The sequence below is a fragment of the Cyprinus carpio genome, chromosome B11 (genome assembly GCF_018340385.1).
Source record: "Cyprinus carpio isolate SPL01 chromosome B11, ASM1834038v1, whole genome shotgun sequence".
NCBI lineage: Eukaryota > Metazoa > Chordata > Actinopteri > Cypriniformes > Cyprinidae > Cyprinus > Cyprinus carpio.
Window position 1 is genome coordinate 438,088 of NC_056607.1, and position 18,170 is coordinate 456,257.

The following is an 18,170-nucleotide window of genomic DNA, read 5'->3' on the forward strand; positions in this document are numbered from 1 at the left end:
TCAGACACATTTTTTCCCATTTCAAATATGCAAAACATATAACTACTGTATACATCAAATTTCATCAAAGACTTCTTTAGGTATTTATTCCTGGTCAAGTGAACTTGGATCTCTTTTTAACTAAAGATATCTTAGAATTAACCAGGCTGTGTCTACTGTGCCTTTAAGACTTCTATACTGTATAAATGTGCCATTGTAGTTTATCAGCATGGTAAGAAAAAAAAAATCTGTAGAAAAACAGAAATAGTACTGGTCATTTTCTGCCAGGACATTATCCATAAGGTTTACAGACATTTCCTTTCACCCCAAAACACAATACAAGTGTCATCACTTTTTTATGACACCTAACTATGCAACTCATCTGCACATTGTTTACATCTCTGCACATCATCTGTATAGCAGTTATTACATTTACATTTACATTTAATCATTTAGCAGACGCTTTTATCCAAAGTGACTTACAAATGAGAACAGTAGAAACAATCAGATCAACAAGAGAACAACAACGGTATACAAGTGCTATGACAAGTCTCAGTTAGTCTAGTACAGAACACATAGCCAGGGTTTTTTTTTTTAATATAATAGACAAGAAAAAGAAAAAGGTAAGTACTAGTATTAGTTGGTTAAGTGCAGGTGAAAAAGATGAGTCTTTAGATGTTTTTTGAAAATGAGTAAAGACTCAGCTGTTCGAATTGAGATCGGGAGGTCATTCCACCAGCTGGGGGCAGTCCAGGAAAAAGTCCGTGAGAGTGATTTTGAACCTCTTTGGGATGGCACCACAAGGCGTCGTTCACTTGCAGAGCGCAAACTTCTGGAGGGTGCATAAGATTGAACTAGTGAGCTTGAATTTGATGCGAGCGGCTACTGGTAGCCAGTGTAACCTGATGAGGAGAGGAGTAACATGAGCTGTTTTTGGCTCACTGAAGACAACCCTCGCTGCTGCATTCTGGATCAGTTGTAGAGGCTTGATAGTACATGCAGGAAGGCCCGCCAGGAGAGCATTGCAATAGTCCAGTCTGGAGAGAACAAGAGCCTGGACAAGAAGTTGGGTGGCTTGCTCTGACAGGAAGGGTCTAATCTTCCTAATGTTGTATAAGGCAAATCTGCAGGACCGGATCGTTGTAGCAATATGGTCTGTGAAGCTTAACTGATGATCCATCACAACTCCTAGGTTTCTGGCTGTCCTGGAAGGAGTTATGGTTGACGAACCCAGCTGTATAGAGAAGTTGTGACGAAACGATGGGTTAGCTGGAACCACCAGCAGTTCAGTCTTAGTAAGGTTGAGCTGAAGGTGATGGTAATTCATCCAGCTAGAAATGTTACTCAGACAGGCTGAAATGCGAGCAACTACCGTTGGGTCATCTGGTTGGAATGAGAAGTAGAGTTGAGTGTCATCAGCGTAGCAGTGATAGGAAAAGCCGTGCTTCTGAATGACAGATCCTAATGACGTCATGTAGATGGAGAAGAGAAGTGGTCCAAGTACTGAGCCTTGAGGAACCCCAGTAGCAAGTTGTTGTGACTTAGAAACTTCACCCCTACAAGACACCATGAAGGATCTATCAGAAAGGTAGGAGTTAAACCACTGGAGTGCGGTTCCAGAGATGCCCATCTTTCTGAGGGTGGACAGGAGAATCTGGTGATTAACGGTGTCAAAAGCAGCAGACAGGTCCAGCAAAATGAGTACTTAGGATTTTGATGCTGCTCTTGCCAGTCGCAGGGTTTCAGTAACCTAGAGCAGGGCAGTCTCAGTTGAGTGGCCACTTTTAAAGCCAGATTGGTTGCTGTCCAGGAGGTTGTTCTGTACAAGAAACATAGAGAGCTGGTTGAACACAGCTCGTTCAAGTGTCTTTGCAATGAATGGAAGAAGGGATACCAGTCTGTAGTTTTCTAGAAGTGCTGGATTTAGAGATGGTTTCTTCAGCAGTGGGCTTACCCGAGCCTGCTTAAATGCTGAGGGAAATGTTCCAGAGTGAAGAGAGGAGTTGATAATGTGGGTAAGTGAAGGTATGACTGAAGAAGAAATCGCTTGAAGGAGGTGGAGTGGGGATCGGATCCAGTGGGCAAGTAGTAGGATGACTGGACAGGATAAGTTTGGAAACGTCCATCTCTGAGAGTGGAGAGAAGGAGGAGAAAGAGAGTGAGCATTAGTCGTTGTGAAGTTATCCTCAGTCTGCGGTGTGGAGAATTGGTCACTGATGCTTCTTGTCTTATTTGTGAAGAAAACTGCAAAGTCATCAGCTGTAAGAGTCGATGGAGGAGGAGGTGGAGGCGGATTAAGAAGAGAAAAGAAGGTTTTGAAGAGTGTCCGAGCATCACAACAGTTGTTAATCTTGTCGTGGTAATATGATGTTTTAGCAGTGAAGACGTTTGCAGAGAAGGAAGAGAGGAGAGACTGATACACACTGAGGTCAGTAGAGTTTCTTGATTTAAGCCATTTCCTCTCTGCAGCCCTGAGTTTAGAGCGATGTTCACGGAGTACATCGGACAGCCAGGGGGCAGATGGGGTGGTGCGTGCTGGTCTAGATGACAGTGGGCAAAAGTTGTCCAAGCAAGAGGTCAGAGTGGAACAAAAAGTGTCCGTAGCACTGTTCGTGTCCAGAGCTGAAAACTGCGAGAGTGAAGGAAGTGAGGATGAAACCACAGAGGATAGGCGAGATGGAGAGAGTGAGCGTAGGTTCTGTCGAAAGGTGACCCGCGTTGGAGCGTGTGCCGCTTCAGGAGTAAGTGCTAGGTTAGCAGTAATGAGGAAGTGGTCTGAGGTGTGCAGTGGAGTAACTAAAGTGTTGTCCACTGAGCAACAGCGCATGTAGATGAGGTCCAGTTGGTTGCCTGATTTGTGAGTCGCTGTAGTAGACACTCGCTTGAGATCAAATGAGGCGAGCAGAGTGTTGAAGTCAGCAGCCTGGGGTTTATCTAGGTGGATTATTGTAGTTATTGTAGATGCTAGTTATTGTAGCATCGCTACACTGTGTAGTAGTTTAATATATTGTGTATATTTCATTATTTGTATTTAATTATCTTTTTATTTGATTTTTATTATTATTATTATTATTATATTATTATATTTTTCATATATTTCATTATTCGTATTTAATTCTTCTTATTTTTTATTTTTATTTTTATTTTGTCTTCTTATTTTTTTGGATATTTCATTATTTGTATTTAATTTTCTCTTATTTTCTCTTATTTTTTCTGTATATAAATGCAATACTTTGTACCTTGAGACTTGTGTTCACTAGCCAATTACTTAAAAAAATTATGAAATATAAACGGTATTTTCTGCTTGCGAATATATTAGAAAGTAATGCTACGAGAATAACGGCAACGTGGAAACAATGTTAAGTTACATTCATGTAATCAGACATCAGCAGTCTCTAAAGAAAATGTACCATGTTTTCACTATGGTAAATATAAGTTAACGATAGCGTTTATAATTAAACCACAGTAGCCACAAATTTACAGTTGATCATAAACCATAAAATGTAGTCAGCATTCTACTATGGTTTATTTTCATAATAGGTAAACACAGGTCACAAGTTAACACGGCCACATTTTCTTGATTCAGCAGCTGCACAATGTGACGCCGAGTCCTTTCTTCAATCCAGATTGGTAGCTCAGTGGTTCATTACTGTTGTCTCATGGCACTCCATCTTTTAGCGTGTGTTCGAAACCCACACCAACACACACTTACTTTATTTTTATCTTTTTGTTTATCCTACTTCAGCCGCTACGGGCGATCATACCAATAACTTGTAAACAATAAAATAATAACAATGCAATGAGCAAGACCAAGTCTATCAGACACTAAAAAACAAGTTATTAACACCTCAGTTTGTGCTTTCAGAATCGGCGAATCTGCTGCGTTCGTTCCATCACATCTGGAGCGGAGACCTGAACCAGGAATTGGTCACCAGATACCACGGTAACCAGTTAAACCGTAACACCAGTACAAGTTTTGTGATGAATGAGTTGATGAATTAATCATTTCTTTATGTACAAACTTAAAACAATCTTAAACTATTGGCTGTATTTCGCATCAAACACGAGACAACTTTAAGCAAATATTGTATAATTAATATCTAAATGAATTCAATATACAATAAAAATATATTTTTATACAATAAAAATAAAACGAATTTCAAATAAGAAGCCTTGGACAAACTATGCAAACAATTTTTTCCAAAAAGTGTTTTCCATTAAAAAGCACCTGATGGAGTTTGAACTTCACGTTAAACTGCTTCTGTTTCACACAAATGCCGACACAGACATGCATGTTCGGCTAGAATCACCCTGAACTCGTGCATGTTCGGCTAGAATCACCCTGAACTCGTGCATGTTCGGCTAGAATCACCCTGAACTCGTGCATGTTCGGCTAGAATCACCCTGAACTCGTGCATGTTCGGCTAGAATCACCCTGAACTCGTGCATGTTCGGCTAGAATCACCCTGAACTCGTGCATGTTCGGCTAGAATCGCACTGAACATGTGCATGTTCAGATCGGTTCAGATGCGGAAAGTTACAAAAAAATGCCGTGCACTCCGCCACGCGAATAGTTCACGCGCACTCAAAGCGAACTTCCAGCAACACCGCGATGACGTCATATTTTCCGCGCTCACCCAAGCGAAATTGCGGACGGTCGAGTATAAATCAGCCTTGACACAGAGAAAGGGACCGATGGCCGGCCGGCCGGGGTTCGTCTTTGGGAGAAAAATTAGCAGATTATTATTTATTTTATTTATTTTTTTATTGTTTTTATTTATTTTATTTAAATTTATGTGTGTGTACTTCTAACATGTTTGGTTGGTAAAATAAATGTTGTAAATTCAAATCAGAGTGGCTTCCGTGTCTGGAATTAATGTATTCTTGAGTCTATAATTTAACAATAATATACTAAGATAAAATTTTTTAAAATGGGTTTGTCTAAAGGAAAATTTTGGTTTTGTCTATACTTCTAGGTACTTGTACTATATTGACTGGGCTAAATAGAATTGCATAACTAAAAAGAGACTAAAATACCATTTTCATTGACTAAAACTAGACTAAAATATCATCAGTTTTCGTAGACTAAAACTAGATTAGACTAAAAAGAGTATGAACGTGACTAAAACTAATAAAAACTAAAATGACAGCTTCACACAAAGACTAGACTAAGACTAAAATTAAAACAGGTCGCCAAAAACAACACTAGTCTAAAAAGAGTATGCCAGACCTACATTTCAATGCTTGTGGTATGTCATATAACTTGTACGTGACAAATAAAATCTTGAATCTTGAATCTTGCAATGCATAATTCCAAATATGGGTAAAACATATGTAAAAATCAATACATATCATCATATTAGCATGGTACATTAGGCCCTATTTTTTACAGACTTTTCTTAAACGAAGATAAGAGAGATTTGCTAAATACTAAATGGGTGTTGTAAATGTGGGCTAAATAAACCCATGGTTTTAACAAATGGTCTGGCTGGACTAGAGTTTGTGGCTATGAATGTTGAGTAAAAGTATGTCTGCACAAAACAGTATTTTACGTAAACACAGTAAGAAAAATCCTGTTTTCCACGAAATGGCATCTTTGACCGATTTGACAAACCACAGAATGACTAGGGTGACCATATTTTAGTTTTTCAAAAAGAGAACAGTGGGTGTGGGCCGGGCCGGGCGGGGGGCTGATGTGTGGTTGGTGGTTAAAGTAATGCTGAAAGTGCCCCAAAGTAGGAGATGGTCCTCACTGCAGAACACAAGATCCAGGGGGAGTGGTTAGATCCAGATCCAACTCCTCCCACCTTACATATACCTAAACCTACCTATCTCCACCCCCGATCCCTAAACCTACCAATCTCCACCCCCTAGATGTGGATCCAACCACGCCCCCTAGATACATATTTAACAGACACTGTTATGCATATTTATCATATATTCAGGTAAAAAGCCTCCTACCAGTGGCCCTTCTTCACAAACTTAACATCTATAACAGTTTTGTCATGGGTAGCATCCAAAATGTTTCAATACAAGCATTTCACTCAAATGTAATTTATGCAACATTTCAAACCTTTAACCAGGGCCGGCCCTGATCAATTTGGTGCCCTAGGCAAGTTTTTAGCTGGTGCCCCTTGCATCGCAGCCAATTCCACCACCCATCATTCACACAGAAACTGCATAGCTTTATGACATAAAACAAATTAAAAGATGGTTGCACAAAAAAATTATAAATAAACTGACATTAACTTAGCTGGCTTTTTAAATTAGAGAACTTTATTTTCCAAAGGCAGCTACAATACTAACAATTAAGTCTTATTTTTTTAATTTCAGACTTTTCATTAATTTAGGGATGCACTGATCTTAACTTTTCATGGCAGAATCCGATAATGTTTTTTAATGTATTTTATTTAAGCAAAAGACAAAAAAGAATGAAAATATTACTAGGGAGAATATGGTTAATTGCTTATTATATTTTGATCTAAATTAGACTGTATAATTTCAAAACCTGAAGCAAAAACAGAATGGTTTGACTTTAGCTTTGTGAAATTAGCCTACATAAAACATACCAAACAGCAGATGGGCTGAATGAAAATGCAAATTCACTCTCTGCCAGCAGGTGGCACTTAAAGAACAGCAGTGATGCATTGTAAACACTAAATGCATTATACAGAGGCAAGATGAAAGGAAAATACCATCTAAACTGTTTCTTAAGACAGTCAGTTCCCCTTAGAGATACATTTATACTTTGCGCATTGTGAGCAGTGAGCTTGCTCTGCATGCTTATGCATTTTCTCCTCTTTGCGTCTCCAGCCTCTAACACAGTTTACAGACTCTGAAATAAAAATAAATAAAAAATAAATAAAAAACGGTTTGGTGCATCTCTGCTCAAATTCAAATATTAATCTGCTTTTATTTTGGTGGTTTGCCAGCAAATAAATAAATTCGCTGCATGTTTCAGAGTTTCACGCAGTCATGGGCTGTACTTGAACACATTTTTCACACTTCATTTCACATATTTTTATTTAATTTAATCACAGACTTTGCGATATGACTTTGGCATTAAGCCATAATGCAATATTGATTATATGTCGATATATATAGTGAACCCCTAATTAGAATAATATTATTTAATAATAATAAAAAAAAAATCTTAACACATTTGGGCGCCCCTATAGCATTTTGCGTATGCATCGGGTCGGCCCTGCCTTTAACCCACAGGGAGATATCAAGCCATGGCAACAGTTTAAAAGTAGCCCAATTCCATCCAAAAAAAAAAAAAAAAAAAGAAACAGACTTGACGACCCTGCATCCATCATGAGCTGCAGGAGTCAGATTTGACTGATCTTGGTTTGATAGGAGGGATGGCTGACAGACAATGCTGGAGGATTGGCTGCTCAAAAGATCCTGAGCTCATTAACAAATATCTGATCTTCCTTAATACATTTTGGGCAACGGATGCAAAGAGGACATGTCCGGGAAAAAGATGACGTATGGTCACCCTAAGATAAGAAGGGCTGTAATAAAAAAACAAGTAGTCCTCTACTAATACAGTACTAAGAATACATATGGTTCGAATAGCCTATATTTAGTAGACTATAAATAGGTGGTTATGTTACAGCTCCCCTTCTCCTTTTCCATCTCTCCAGTCCTATTCTGATCACAGGTGATTGGAGATGAGTTTTGTTCCTGCTTTGTTGCAGTTTGCTGAATTTTGTAAAATAGCTTCTGTTTTTGCTTTTCAGATAAAAGAGTGGTTTCAGTTTAAAATGTTGCAGGCTCATTTATTGGTAATACATAATTGATAATAAACAATACTGATGATAATAAATCATCTATATATATATCTATATATATATATATATATATATATATATATATATATATATATATATATAGTTTAGTCTCGTACTCTATCGCATACGTTGTCAGTGTTGTGCGCTTGCTTAGACCTTTGTCGTGATAAACAGTAAAGTGTGTTCAAGCACTAGCAAAAGACAGTATAAAGAAATACCCTTTGAGAGAAGCAGTTAAATCAGCGGAAGTTAAAAGCAGATCGTAAGTGTATTTATTTCTTGTCTCATTAGGGTTTAGCGCAGTTTTCATTGCTAGGAAACGCTTGTTTGATTATTGTGTTGAGACGTGCTGCGTTTGGTCTCGTACTCTATCGCATACGTTGTCAGTGTCATGCACTTGCTTAAACCTTTGTTGTGATAAACAGTAAAGTGTGTTCAGCTGAATTCAATTTTGTGAATTCAATCCGTTTTGTCTGAAGGGTATAAAAAAAAAAAAAAGGTTAGTATACCATGGCAGCGGTCGAGGCAACCCTCCTGTTAAGCCCTCCTCGTGTGAAGACTGAAGAGTGTAAAGACCATCGCACCTGCACACTTTGCCTACACTACTTTCTTTTTCTATTGGTCTCTGGAATTGCCAGTCTGCTGTAAACAAAGCCGATTTCATTACTTCTATTATTAGTCATTCAAAGCTTAATCTCATGGCCCTGACAGAGACCTGGATCAAACCAGAGGACACTGCTACACCTGCAGCACTCTCCAATAATTTCTAATTTTCCCACTCCCCCCGTTTGACTGGAAGAGGTGGAGGTACTGGTCTGCTCATTTTTAATGATTGGAAATTTAATCCTTTACCATCTTTGGGTATCAACAGCTCCTTTGAAACTCATTCAGTTACTGTTTCCTACCCTCTTAAAATACATTTTGTAGTTGTCTATTGACCCCCAGGACCACTAGGTAACTTTTTGGATGAATTAGATGTGCTGCTCTCAACCTTTCCTGAGGATGGTACTCCACTAGTTATGCTTGGAGATTTCAACATACATCTAGATAAACCTCAGGCTGCAGACTTACACTCTGCTTGCTTCTTTTGATCTCAACCGAGTGTCAACTCCTGCTACTCACTATCAGGCAACCAACTGGACCTTATTTACACATGACACTGCTCCACTGATCAAGTACTGGTTACTCCACTGCACACCTCAGATCACTTCCTCCTCACTCTTAACCTCAATATGGTTCCTGACACATCACTTACCCCTCCACATGTCATCTTTCGATGTAACCTCCGCTCACTCTCACCCGCCCGGCTATCTGCAATGGTTTCACTTTCGCTCCCTTCCCCCTAAACTGTTAGCATCTTTTGATGCTAACAGTGCTACTGATACTTTCTGCTCCACTCTTACATCTTGTTTAGACACTGTTTGCCCCTTGTCTTCCAGGCCAGCCCGTACCACCCCTTCAGCCCCTTGGTTATCTGATGTTCATCGCGAACATCGTTCTAAGCTTAGAGCTGCTGAAAGGGTGTGGCGCAAATCCAAAAATACTACTGACCTTAATGTGTATCAGTCACTCCTCTCTTCATTCTCTGCTAATGTCTCCACTGCTAAAAGGACATACTACCATAACAAAATTAACAATTCTTAACTAACAATTCTAACTCTTGCATGCTTTTTAAAACATTTTCCTCACTCCTTTGTCCTCCTCCTCTGACTCCTGCTTCATCTCTAATAGCTGACAACTTTGCCACATTTTTCCTTAATAAAATTAAAACCATCAGTGCACAATTTTCCACACCACAATCCATCAAGCACATCTCACTAGCAAACATACACTCATTCACATCCTCCTCTTCACTTTCTGAGGCAGAAGTCTCCAAACTCATCCTTTCTAATCATCCTACTACTTGTCCGCTTGATCCTATTCCATCTCATCTCCTTCAAGCCATTTCTCCTGCAGTTGTACCTGCACTCACTCACATCAATAACATATCACTCCACACTGGTGTTTTCCCCTCATCATTTAGACAGGCTCGTATAACTCCACTACTTAAGAAACCCACCCTAAACCCATCTCTTTTAGAGAACTACAGACCAGTTTCCCTTCTTCCTTTCACTGCAAAAACACTTGAACGAGCTGTGTTCAACCAAGTCTCTACCTTTCTCACACAGAACAACCTCCTTGACAGCAACCAGTCTGGCTTCAGAAGTGGACATTCAACTGAAACTGCCTTGCTCTCAGTTGTTTAAGCCCTAAGACTGGCAAGAGCAGAATCCAAATCTTCAATACTTATCTTGCTTGATCTATCCGCTGCTTTTGACACGGTTAACCACCAGATCCTCCTGTCAACCCTACTGGCAAAGGGCATCTCAGGAACCGCACTCCAGTGGTTTGAGTCTTACCTATCAGATAGGTCCTTCAAAGTATCTTGGAGAGGTGAGGTGTCCAAGTCACAACATCTAACTACTGGGGTGCCTCAGTGCTCAGTTCTTGGACCACTTCTCTTCTCTGTCTACATGGCATCATTAGGTTCTGTCATTCAGAAACATGGCTTTTCATACCATTGCTATGCTGTTGACACTCAGCTCTACCTCTCATTCCATCCTGATGATCCGACGGTAGCTGCTCGCATCTCAGCTTTTCAGCTCAGACATTTCTTGCTGCATGAAGGACCATCACCTTCATCTCAACCTTGCCAAGACAGAACTGCTTGTGGTTCCAGCAAACCCATCGTTTCATCACAATTTCACCATCAAGTTAGGCACATCAACCATAACTCCTTCAAAAACAGCCAGAAACCTTGGAGTTATGATTGATGATCAGCTAACTTTCTCAGACAACATTGCTAAAACTGTCCGGTCCTGCAGATTTGCTTTATTCAAGATTAAGAAGATCAGGCCCTTTCTTTCGGAACATGCTTCACAACTCCTTGTTCAAACTCTTTTTCTGTCCAGGCTAGACTATTGCAATGCTCTCTTGGTAGGTCTTCCAGCCAGTTCTATCAAACCTTTACAATTAATCCAGAATGTGGCAGCAAGATTAATTTTAAATGAGCCGAAAAGAATACACGTCACACTTCTGTTTACCAATTTGCACTGGCTACCAATAGCTGCTTGCATAAAAATCAAGGCATTGATGTTTGCCTACAAAACCACCACCAGCTCTGCAACCCTTTACCTAAATTCATTACTTCAGATTTCTGTGCACTCTAGAAGCTTGCGTTCTATAAGTGAACGACACTTGATTGTGCCATCCCAAAGAAGCACAAAATCACTTTTACAGACTTTTAAATTAAATGTTCACGCCTGGTGGAATGACCTGCCCAACTCAGTCCGAGCAGCTGAGTCCTTAGCCATCTTCAAGAATTGGCTTAAAACACATCTCTTCCATCTTTATTTGACCCTATAACTTTAGCACTCACTATTCTAATTCTATTCTTTAAAAAAAAAAAAAAAAATCTAACTACCTTTCTAATCTTTATGTATTCTATCTATTTTCTTTTTATTTATTATACAATTATAAAAAAGACCTCTAACACTAGCTTGCTCTATTCTTTTTCTATTCTATCTGTTTTCTTTTTATTTATTATATTATTTAAAAGCCCTTGCTACGTATACTGCGTTTAAGCTAACTGAGACTTGTTCTAGCACTTGTATATCATTGCTCTTTTGTTGTTTTTGATTGCTTCCATTGTCCTCATTTGTAAGTCGCTTTGGATAAAAGTGTCTGCTAAATGACTAAATGTAAATATGTATATGTATATATGTATATATATTTATATATATATATATATATATATATATATATATATATATATATATATATATACTTACATTATATATATATATATATTATATATATGTATATATATTGGATTTGTTTTGGGCTTGTTTTTGATGCTGTGGTTGCTTATTTGTCTCACAAAAGTTGGCAACAGTGGCCGCTAACATGAGCATTCAGTCAGAAACAAGTGAGACTCTAGATGAACTGCATCAGCTTGCAGCTAATAGGCTATGCTAACAGCTCCTTATGTAGACAGCCTTATGCCAATCATATGCTTTTTCAAAAAAAACAGTGAGCTCTGTCTATGTATGAAGCATTTTAAGGCATCAAAAGCCCAGTTCTGACATGAACACTGTTCCAAAATGTCCAAACATAGCCTATACATGCTAATGGTAAACTCTGTGGAAACTGACAGCAAGTCAAGCTCTATATTTGTGTGGCACATGGAGCTGCTGCCTACCAACAGGGTTCCAAATCAGTCACTTTTGAGGTTCTGTTTCAATTGAGATGTTGCCTTAAAAGACAACCGCCTGTGTCGGTAGGCAGTAAGGTAGCTGACTATTGTGACAGAGCGAAAAGCACACACATTCTGTGTCGATATGCAATCACATCATAATGTATGTGAGTGTGTGTTTTGATTTTTATGTAGGTATGTGTGTGGATGAGTGTAAACGTACAGTTGAGCATGTGAATTAAGTTCTTCATTGCTAATCCTTAAGAAGTTTGAGTGGAAATTTGACAGGGATTTTGCCTTAACTTCACACTTCACCACACTATGGTAACACTGATGGGTTAAAACACTTTTCACAAAAGGTACATACCAAAATGAAGCAAAATAGTTCTGTGTTTCACCTTTCTCAAAACAACGACACAAAATTTGTGTACAATCACAATTTTGACAAATCAGAATTTTGATTCCCAGGTGATGTGAATATCGTCAAAACTGTTTCACATTTAGCTTTGATTAAAAGTGTCTGTCAAATGCATAAATGTAATTTGTAATGTGAACATTTAGCGTGAACCAGACAAATTAAAGATTCGATCGGGAGCCTGGTTGAAACATGAGCCGAATTCCACAGAAAGGCAGGATGTTGTAAATCAACTCCTAGCACCACAGTCTGATAACCAACCAACTCTTTCACAGAACAGCTTTCAACATTAACACCATTAGAACAATTATTGACAAATTCAATTCGAAGAAGAGATTGTCTAATTTGGGGCAAGTAATCGAAGAGATGGACAGTCTGACCCTCACATGTAAAGCCATGAGAGTAAACAAGATCGTTGGATTGACTTCCCCCCACCTAGCAAAACCCGACTGAAATTCCTAAGGAGACCTGTTAACCCCTCTGGTCTTCACAGGACGTATCCTTACTCCACAGAATGGCACAGAGAATGCCTTCCAATGCATATATGCACCAAAATGAACTCAAAAAAGACTTCTAAATGGATATCAGTCCATTGCTCAACTCCATATCATACATGAACCCACACATTTGATTATAATGTTTTCTAATCACTTATTGTGTATGTCTTTTTAAATAACTCTTGAATAGCTTAAGGGATCATATTCATGTTTAGTATGTGTGTGTTCGAATCTTCTTGCTTGAAACGTTTCTGACCATCAGTTATTTGTCAAATGTATCATATTCTTGTTATAGGAATCATGTCCAAATTATACCCTGCAAGAGCGGGAAAAATTCGGACCTCGTGCTTGATAAGATAAACATATGATTTATGAATGGGTGGGACAAACCATCGCAACACACCGAGAAAAGACAATATCTAATTGGTCAAGACAACATTTGAGGTGTGGCCAAAAGGCCAGTTTAAATACTCAGGACACCATCAAATTTTGCTTTTAGCTTTTAGCTTTCGTTTAGCTCTTGCTATCAGTCATGCCGGCTTTTAGCCTTGCTTTTAGCTTTGCTTGTAGTTTAAGCTTTTTAGTCATGCTTTGTCATCACTTTTAGCGTTCTTCGAGCGCCGTTCCAGCGTGCTTCGGCCTGCACGCCTGCTGCTACTTAGCCACGATGAGAAGAAACACCACCTAGTCTCGTCAAACTTTACTTCTTTTCTTTTCCATTTGAGAGTTTCGTGTTCTGAGTTAAGTTTTGTAACGCCGTGTCTCTGAGTCTGACCTGGAGTGCCCGTTCAACTTCAACCAGCCCACAACTCCGCATCTTCAGCCTACGCCCAACCACGGGCTTCCCAAGACGTCACTTCAACGACTACTGAACTTCCAGCCAATCAGCAACCTCGGGAAACACCCTTTTCAGCGACAAAAAAGGGAACCCCGTTACACAGGCATCACAAGTAACGTACCTCCAGACTCTGATCTGTACTGGTGTTATCTAATATAATTTTAACCTCATTGATGAACTCAATGCAAGGGTTAATTAAGTGATTGATGGTTGTTAATGTCTATGCAATTTCACGTATTGCTGTAAACTTGGGATTTCACATTTTCATTCTCTTAAACTCATTCTTTCCTAACGTTCTATCCTCCTGCAACTTGTGTGAATGTGTGAGTGTGTGTGCTTATGTGTTAGATTAGTTTATATGTCTTAGATTTATCTAATAAAGCCTTATTTATATTGAAAAGAGAAGTATCTTGTGTTTTGTGCTCACAAGTTAATGTCTTAAACTGCCGATCTTGTTACTGTGCTAATTAATAGTGTTTTCACTATACTTTGGATATTAATATCCAGCGCAGATTTGATGTTATACGGCTCGTTCAGTGAATCGCTGGCCGTTTCAGTGATCAGCCGTGAAACAGTGATTCTGTACAAATTTCCTTTAAAATCTTAAATGATTCCCTTTGAGCTAAATTGACCTGTTTCCCTTACAACATTTTCAATACACAGCAAATGCAATGCTATGAAAATGTTATTATAGGTGCGGTACTGCACACTTTTTCTTTTGCTTACAAATTCTCTTCTGTTCAAGCTACTGTACTTCCAGTGCATATATGACCTTCTTTCCTTCATTTATGGAGACGTCATAAACGAGCATGGATAAATAATAAAAATAGTGAATAATGAAAATATAAATAATAATTATAGGCCTACCATCAAGATTTAGGGTAAGGAAATCCAACAGAATAAAGTTTTATGGTTTAAATTACGTTAATTTACATAGTGTAGCTTTAACTAAGGTGTTATGTTCTGGTTTATTGTCCTCCGTCACTTCGCCGGTGTGTTTATGTCCCGACAGGTTTGTGTCACCTCACTAGAGTTTACCCACTAGTGCCTAAAGAGAGTGACTACAGTTATGTGTGTGCATATGGAGGTGAAGATAAAATAGACAAAAGGTAAATCAAGGTTAATCGCATATGAAAACTCATTAAGAATTATCCTTTCCTTGTATACACTATTTGAACTTCATTGAGGTCAGATCTTAGAAAATGTATAACTACTAAACATTGTACATTTTAGAGGGAAGTCAGTAGATTTTTATTTGTTTGTTTATTTACAGTATTTATTTATTTTGGGTTGTGATCACACAGTTTCAAGCAAATGTGGATCAGTCTTGTGGATCACTTTAGTTACTCCTTCACTAGTGGAATTTTCTCACATAAGAAAGCATTCATAGTTTCATCAATGACAGCAATCTGTCCTGGTCCAGAGGCAGGAAAGCAAATAATTAAACAAACCAAATAATTACTGTTGGGATGCGGTTGCTGTTATTGAATGTGGCGTGTTGGTTTTGCCAAATGTAATTTTTCTTAACCAAACTGTTTTACTTTGGACTCATCCATTAACAAATCAATACTTCCAGTAGTCTTCTGGCTTATCCTTGCGGTATTTGGCAAACTTTCCTCTTGGAGAGAAGTGGCTTCCTCCTTGCTGGAGTATCTTGTTGTGCACATCATTCATGTTTAGTGTTTGTCTGAAGCCAATGCAAGAGACGCCTGTAGATCCTTGTTACCCTGATGCTCTTTGTGATCTTCTGGAATATTATACATCTCGCGTTTATGGATGGTCACTTTTTGGCAGGAATGGCGGTGAATTTCTTCCAACTATCTACCTGATGGACACCAGACTCTTCACAGATACCTCTCTAATGTATCATAATTATAAACAACTACTGAGGCATGGCAAGTTTCCACAGACACTAGTTACCACAAACAGACATTATAAAGACCCAAACCAAGATAGAGCCCATCCAGTTATGCATTCCTTCTAAAATGCAAATCATACTAATACAAATGAGACTGGCAGCTGATTAGTGAGCTCTATATAAATAACTAGTACACAAAAAAATGAAGAGAGTTATCCACAAAAAAGACCCACATCTGGCAGATCAGCCTGCTACTTCTTTTTTCTTGGAATGTGGAGTGTGTATATTGTTTGTAGTGTGTTACAGAGTATGGAATTATGGTAACAAGATGCTATGCGACAGACATGCAACACTTTTCAGTGTGTTACATATTATACAGACATGCAACACTTTTCAGTGTGTTACAGAGTATGGAAAATGTTGGGACATTCTTTTTTACAAAAATCAAACTCAAAGTACAAGCGTGCATTTAAAATCTATCATTGAAAATTCACACTTAATGTCTCATGCAGTTTTGCTCATTAAGTACATTTATCTTGTATGACGTTTTTATTGGAAAATCTATTAAAGTATCATTTTTGCTGTTTGGCCTATGGTTTATTTCGATGGAAGTTTGAACGTTGAAGTTCAACTAGTATCTGTTTCAGGCCCCAAGCTTTATTTTCCAGAAAGATTAATACTAGTAATATTTATATACAGTATAGCATATAGCAATTATATATAGCAATTTATAAGCAAGCAGTGTATGTAGTCATTACCTCTGCAGTGCGGTCCCTCGTCTCCTCCATCAGTGCAGTCGGGGACACCGTTACACAGTTTGCTCATGTGAACACACAAGTCTGAACCCAGACACTGATGTTCATTAGGAGGACACTGGGACACACGGTTATGAGGACCTGAAAGAGAGCAGACAACAAAAGCATAAAGATGACGATACTACCTCCAAAGCATCCCACTTTTCATCGTATCAAAACCTCCATGTGATAAGCTGAAATGCTAAATAGGATTATGTACCATATATTAACACTGGAACAATAATTCATATGTTTAAAGTGTAGGTGAAATATTTTGAAAGCATACTATAATTTACTGCACTGATACACAGCATCTGTTATTTTAGAAGCTGTGTACTGTAACAATCTGAAAATCACTTTTTTAACCTCATGTAACAGATGCATCTCTGTCATTGTCTTTCTTGCTTTCAAACACAGTTGGTTAAATATCCCAGTTGATGGTTTTATTATGACTGTGTCCATAAGTGTGCAGTCATGTGTTTGTCTCTGAGTCACTGGATGAGCTGTATTTGTGTGTCTGAGCTCTCATCTCTCATGCTCTGGAGTGGACAGAACGCTGGGCGTGGAGTGAAAACAGACCAAGACTTTCCAAATCATTGACCAGAAATGAGCGAAACTGTTTGTGCAGAAATGTGATGCAACACAGCAGAGTTTAAAACAATAACTGTTCTCTGAACGTCTAGCTTACTGATGAGATCATTGATACAGTCCCAATACAAATGCACATCAGTGGTGCTTTATTAAGTTATGACACAGGGTTTCTATGACGCTTGTGTGAGCAGATGTGTGTGTTCTTCTGTCAGAATACATTCCCATATCTCTCAACCAATGAGTTCAGCACCAAACATGACATCTTGAAGACAAACTTCCACACCATCAAAAAATCTCACTGCCAATCAAAGAAAGATTTCATGTCAACTTCTGGCTCAACCAATGAGTTCAGCACCAAACAATGAAAGATATAGGAAAAGTTCAAACTCATCGGTAATGTTTGCTTAGACAAGTATTATTGATTTTTAAGAAGAAGAAAAAAACCCTAGGTATGAAACTTTTAGGGCACTAGTACCACCATGAATTATATCTCAAATTATATTTGTTATTTTATTGTATTCACCTGCCAGAGGATAAAACAGGTGACAAATATTTGATGTGTATTCAAGTGTGCTACAGTATACTAAGAGAGTGTTTTTATGAGATATACACACACAAAAAAAATTCTTCTTCTTTATAGTTTATATAGATTTACAGACAAATCTGCTTAATCTTTTGATTGAAATAGATTCTTAAAAGTGCAATCTTTTTGCTTGCTAATGTATTCTTAAGAAAAGTAGTTGTGTTTGTTTGTTCTGTTGATGGATCCTATTAAATACTGCAAAAGAAAACCAGCCCAACCGCATTCAACCCATTTAACCCGCAGCAAAAGTGTAAAAATACTTGGTAACACTGCTGCTCAAATTATAATTATTAGAATATTTATTAAATTTTTTGTTCTGGTGCTTGGCGCTCTGTAGTGTCTGCCAGAGGATTGGAGCTAAAATACATCTGGGAATGTGCTCTCTGTAATGATTTTTTTCTGTGTTCTGCCTCATTCTGGAGAGTCAGGGGACACCAGTCTTTCTCTCAGCAATCAACAAGATTTGTTAAAGCATTCATTTGTCCAACTTGGTCCCAAAGCAAACCAGAAAGTTTTAGGTCTGATGACCAAAGAACAACAAAAACATCAAGGTTAGCATTGTTGAAATGGGTCCAGCAAGGGTCC

At 38.4% G+C, this 18,170-nt stretch overlaps 2 protein-coding genes across 3 annotated transcripts in view; both read right to left on the reverse strand.

The window, feature by feature from the left end:
• The window catches only part of LOC109076850, a 472,477-nt gene that overhangs the window by 364,218 nt on the left and 90,089 nt on the right, over window positions 1-18,170 (reverse strand). The gene's annotated exons all lie outside the window — the stretch shown is intronic.
• The window catches only part of lrp1aa (low density lipoprotein receptor-related protein 1Aa), a 166,386-nt gene that overhangs the window by 120,094 nt on the left and 28,122 nt on the right, over window positions 1-18,170 (reverse strand). The window contains 1 exon segment of the mRNA XM_042733414.1: window positions 16,376-16,513. Coding sequence (XP_042589348.1) covers window positions 16,376-16,513 — 138 coding nt within the window.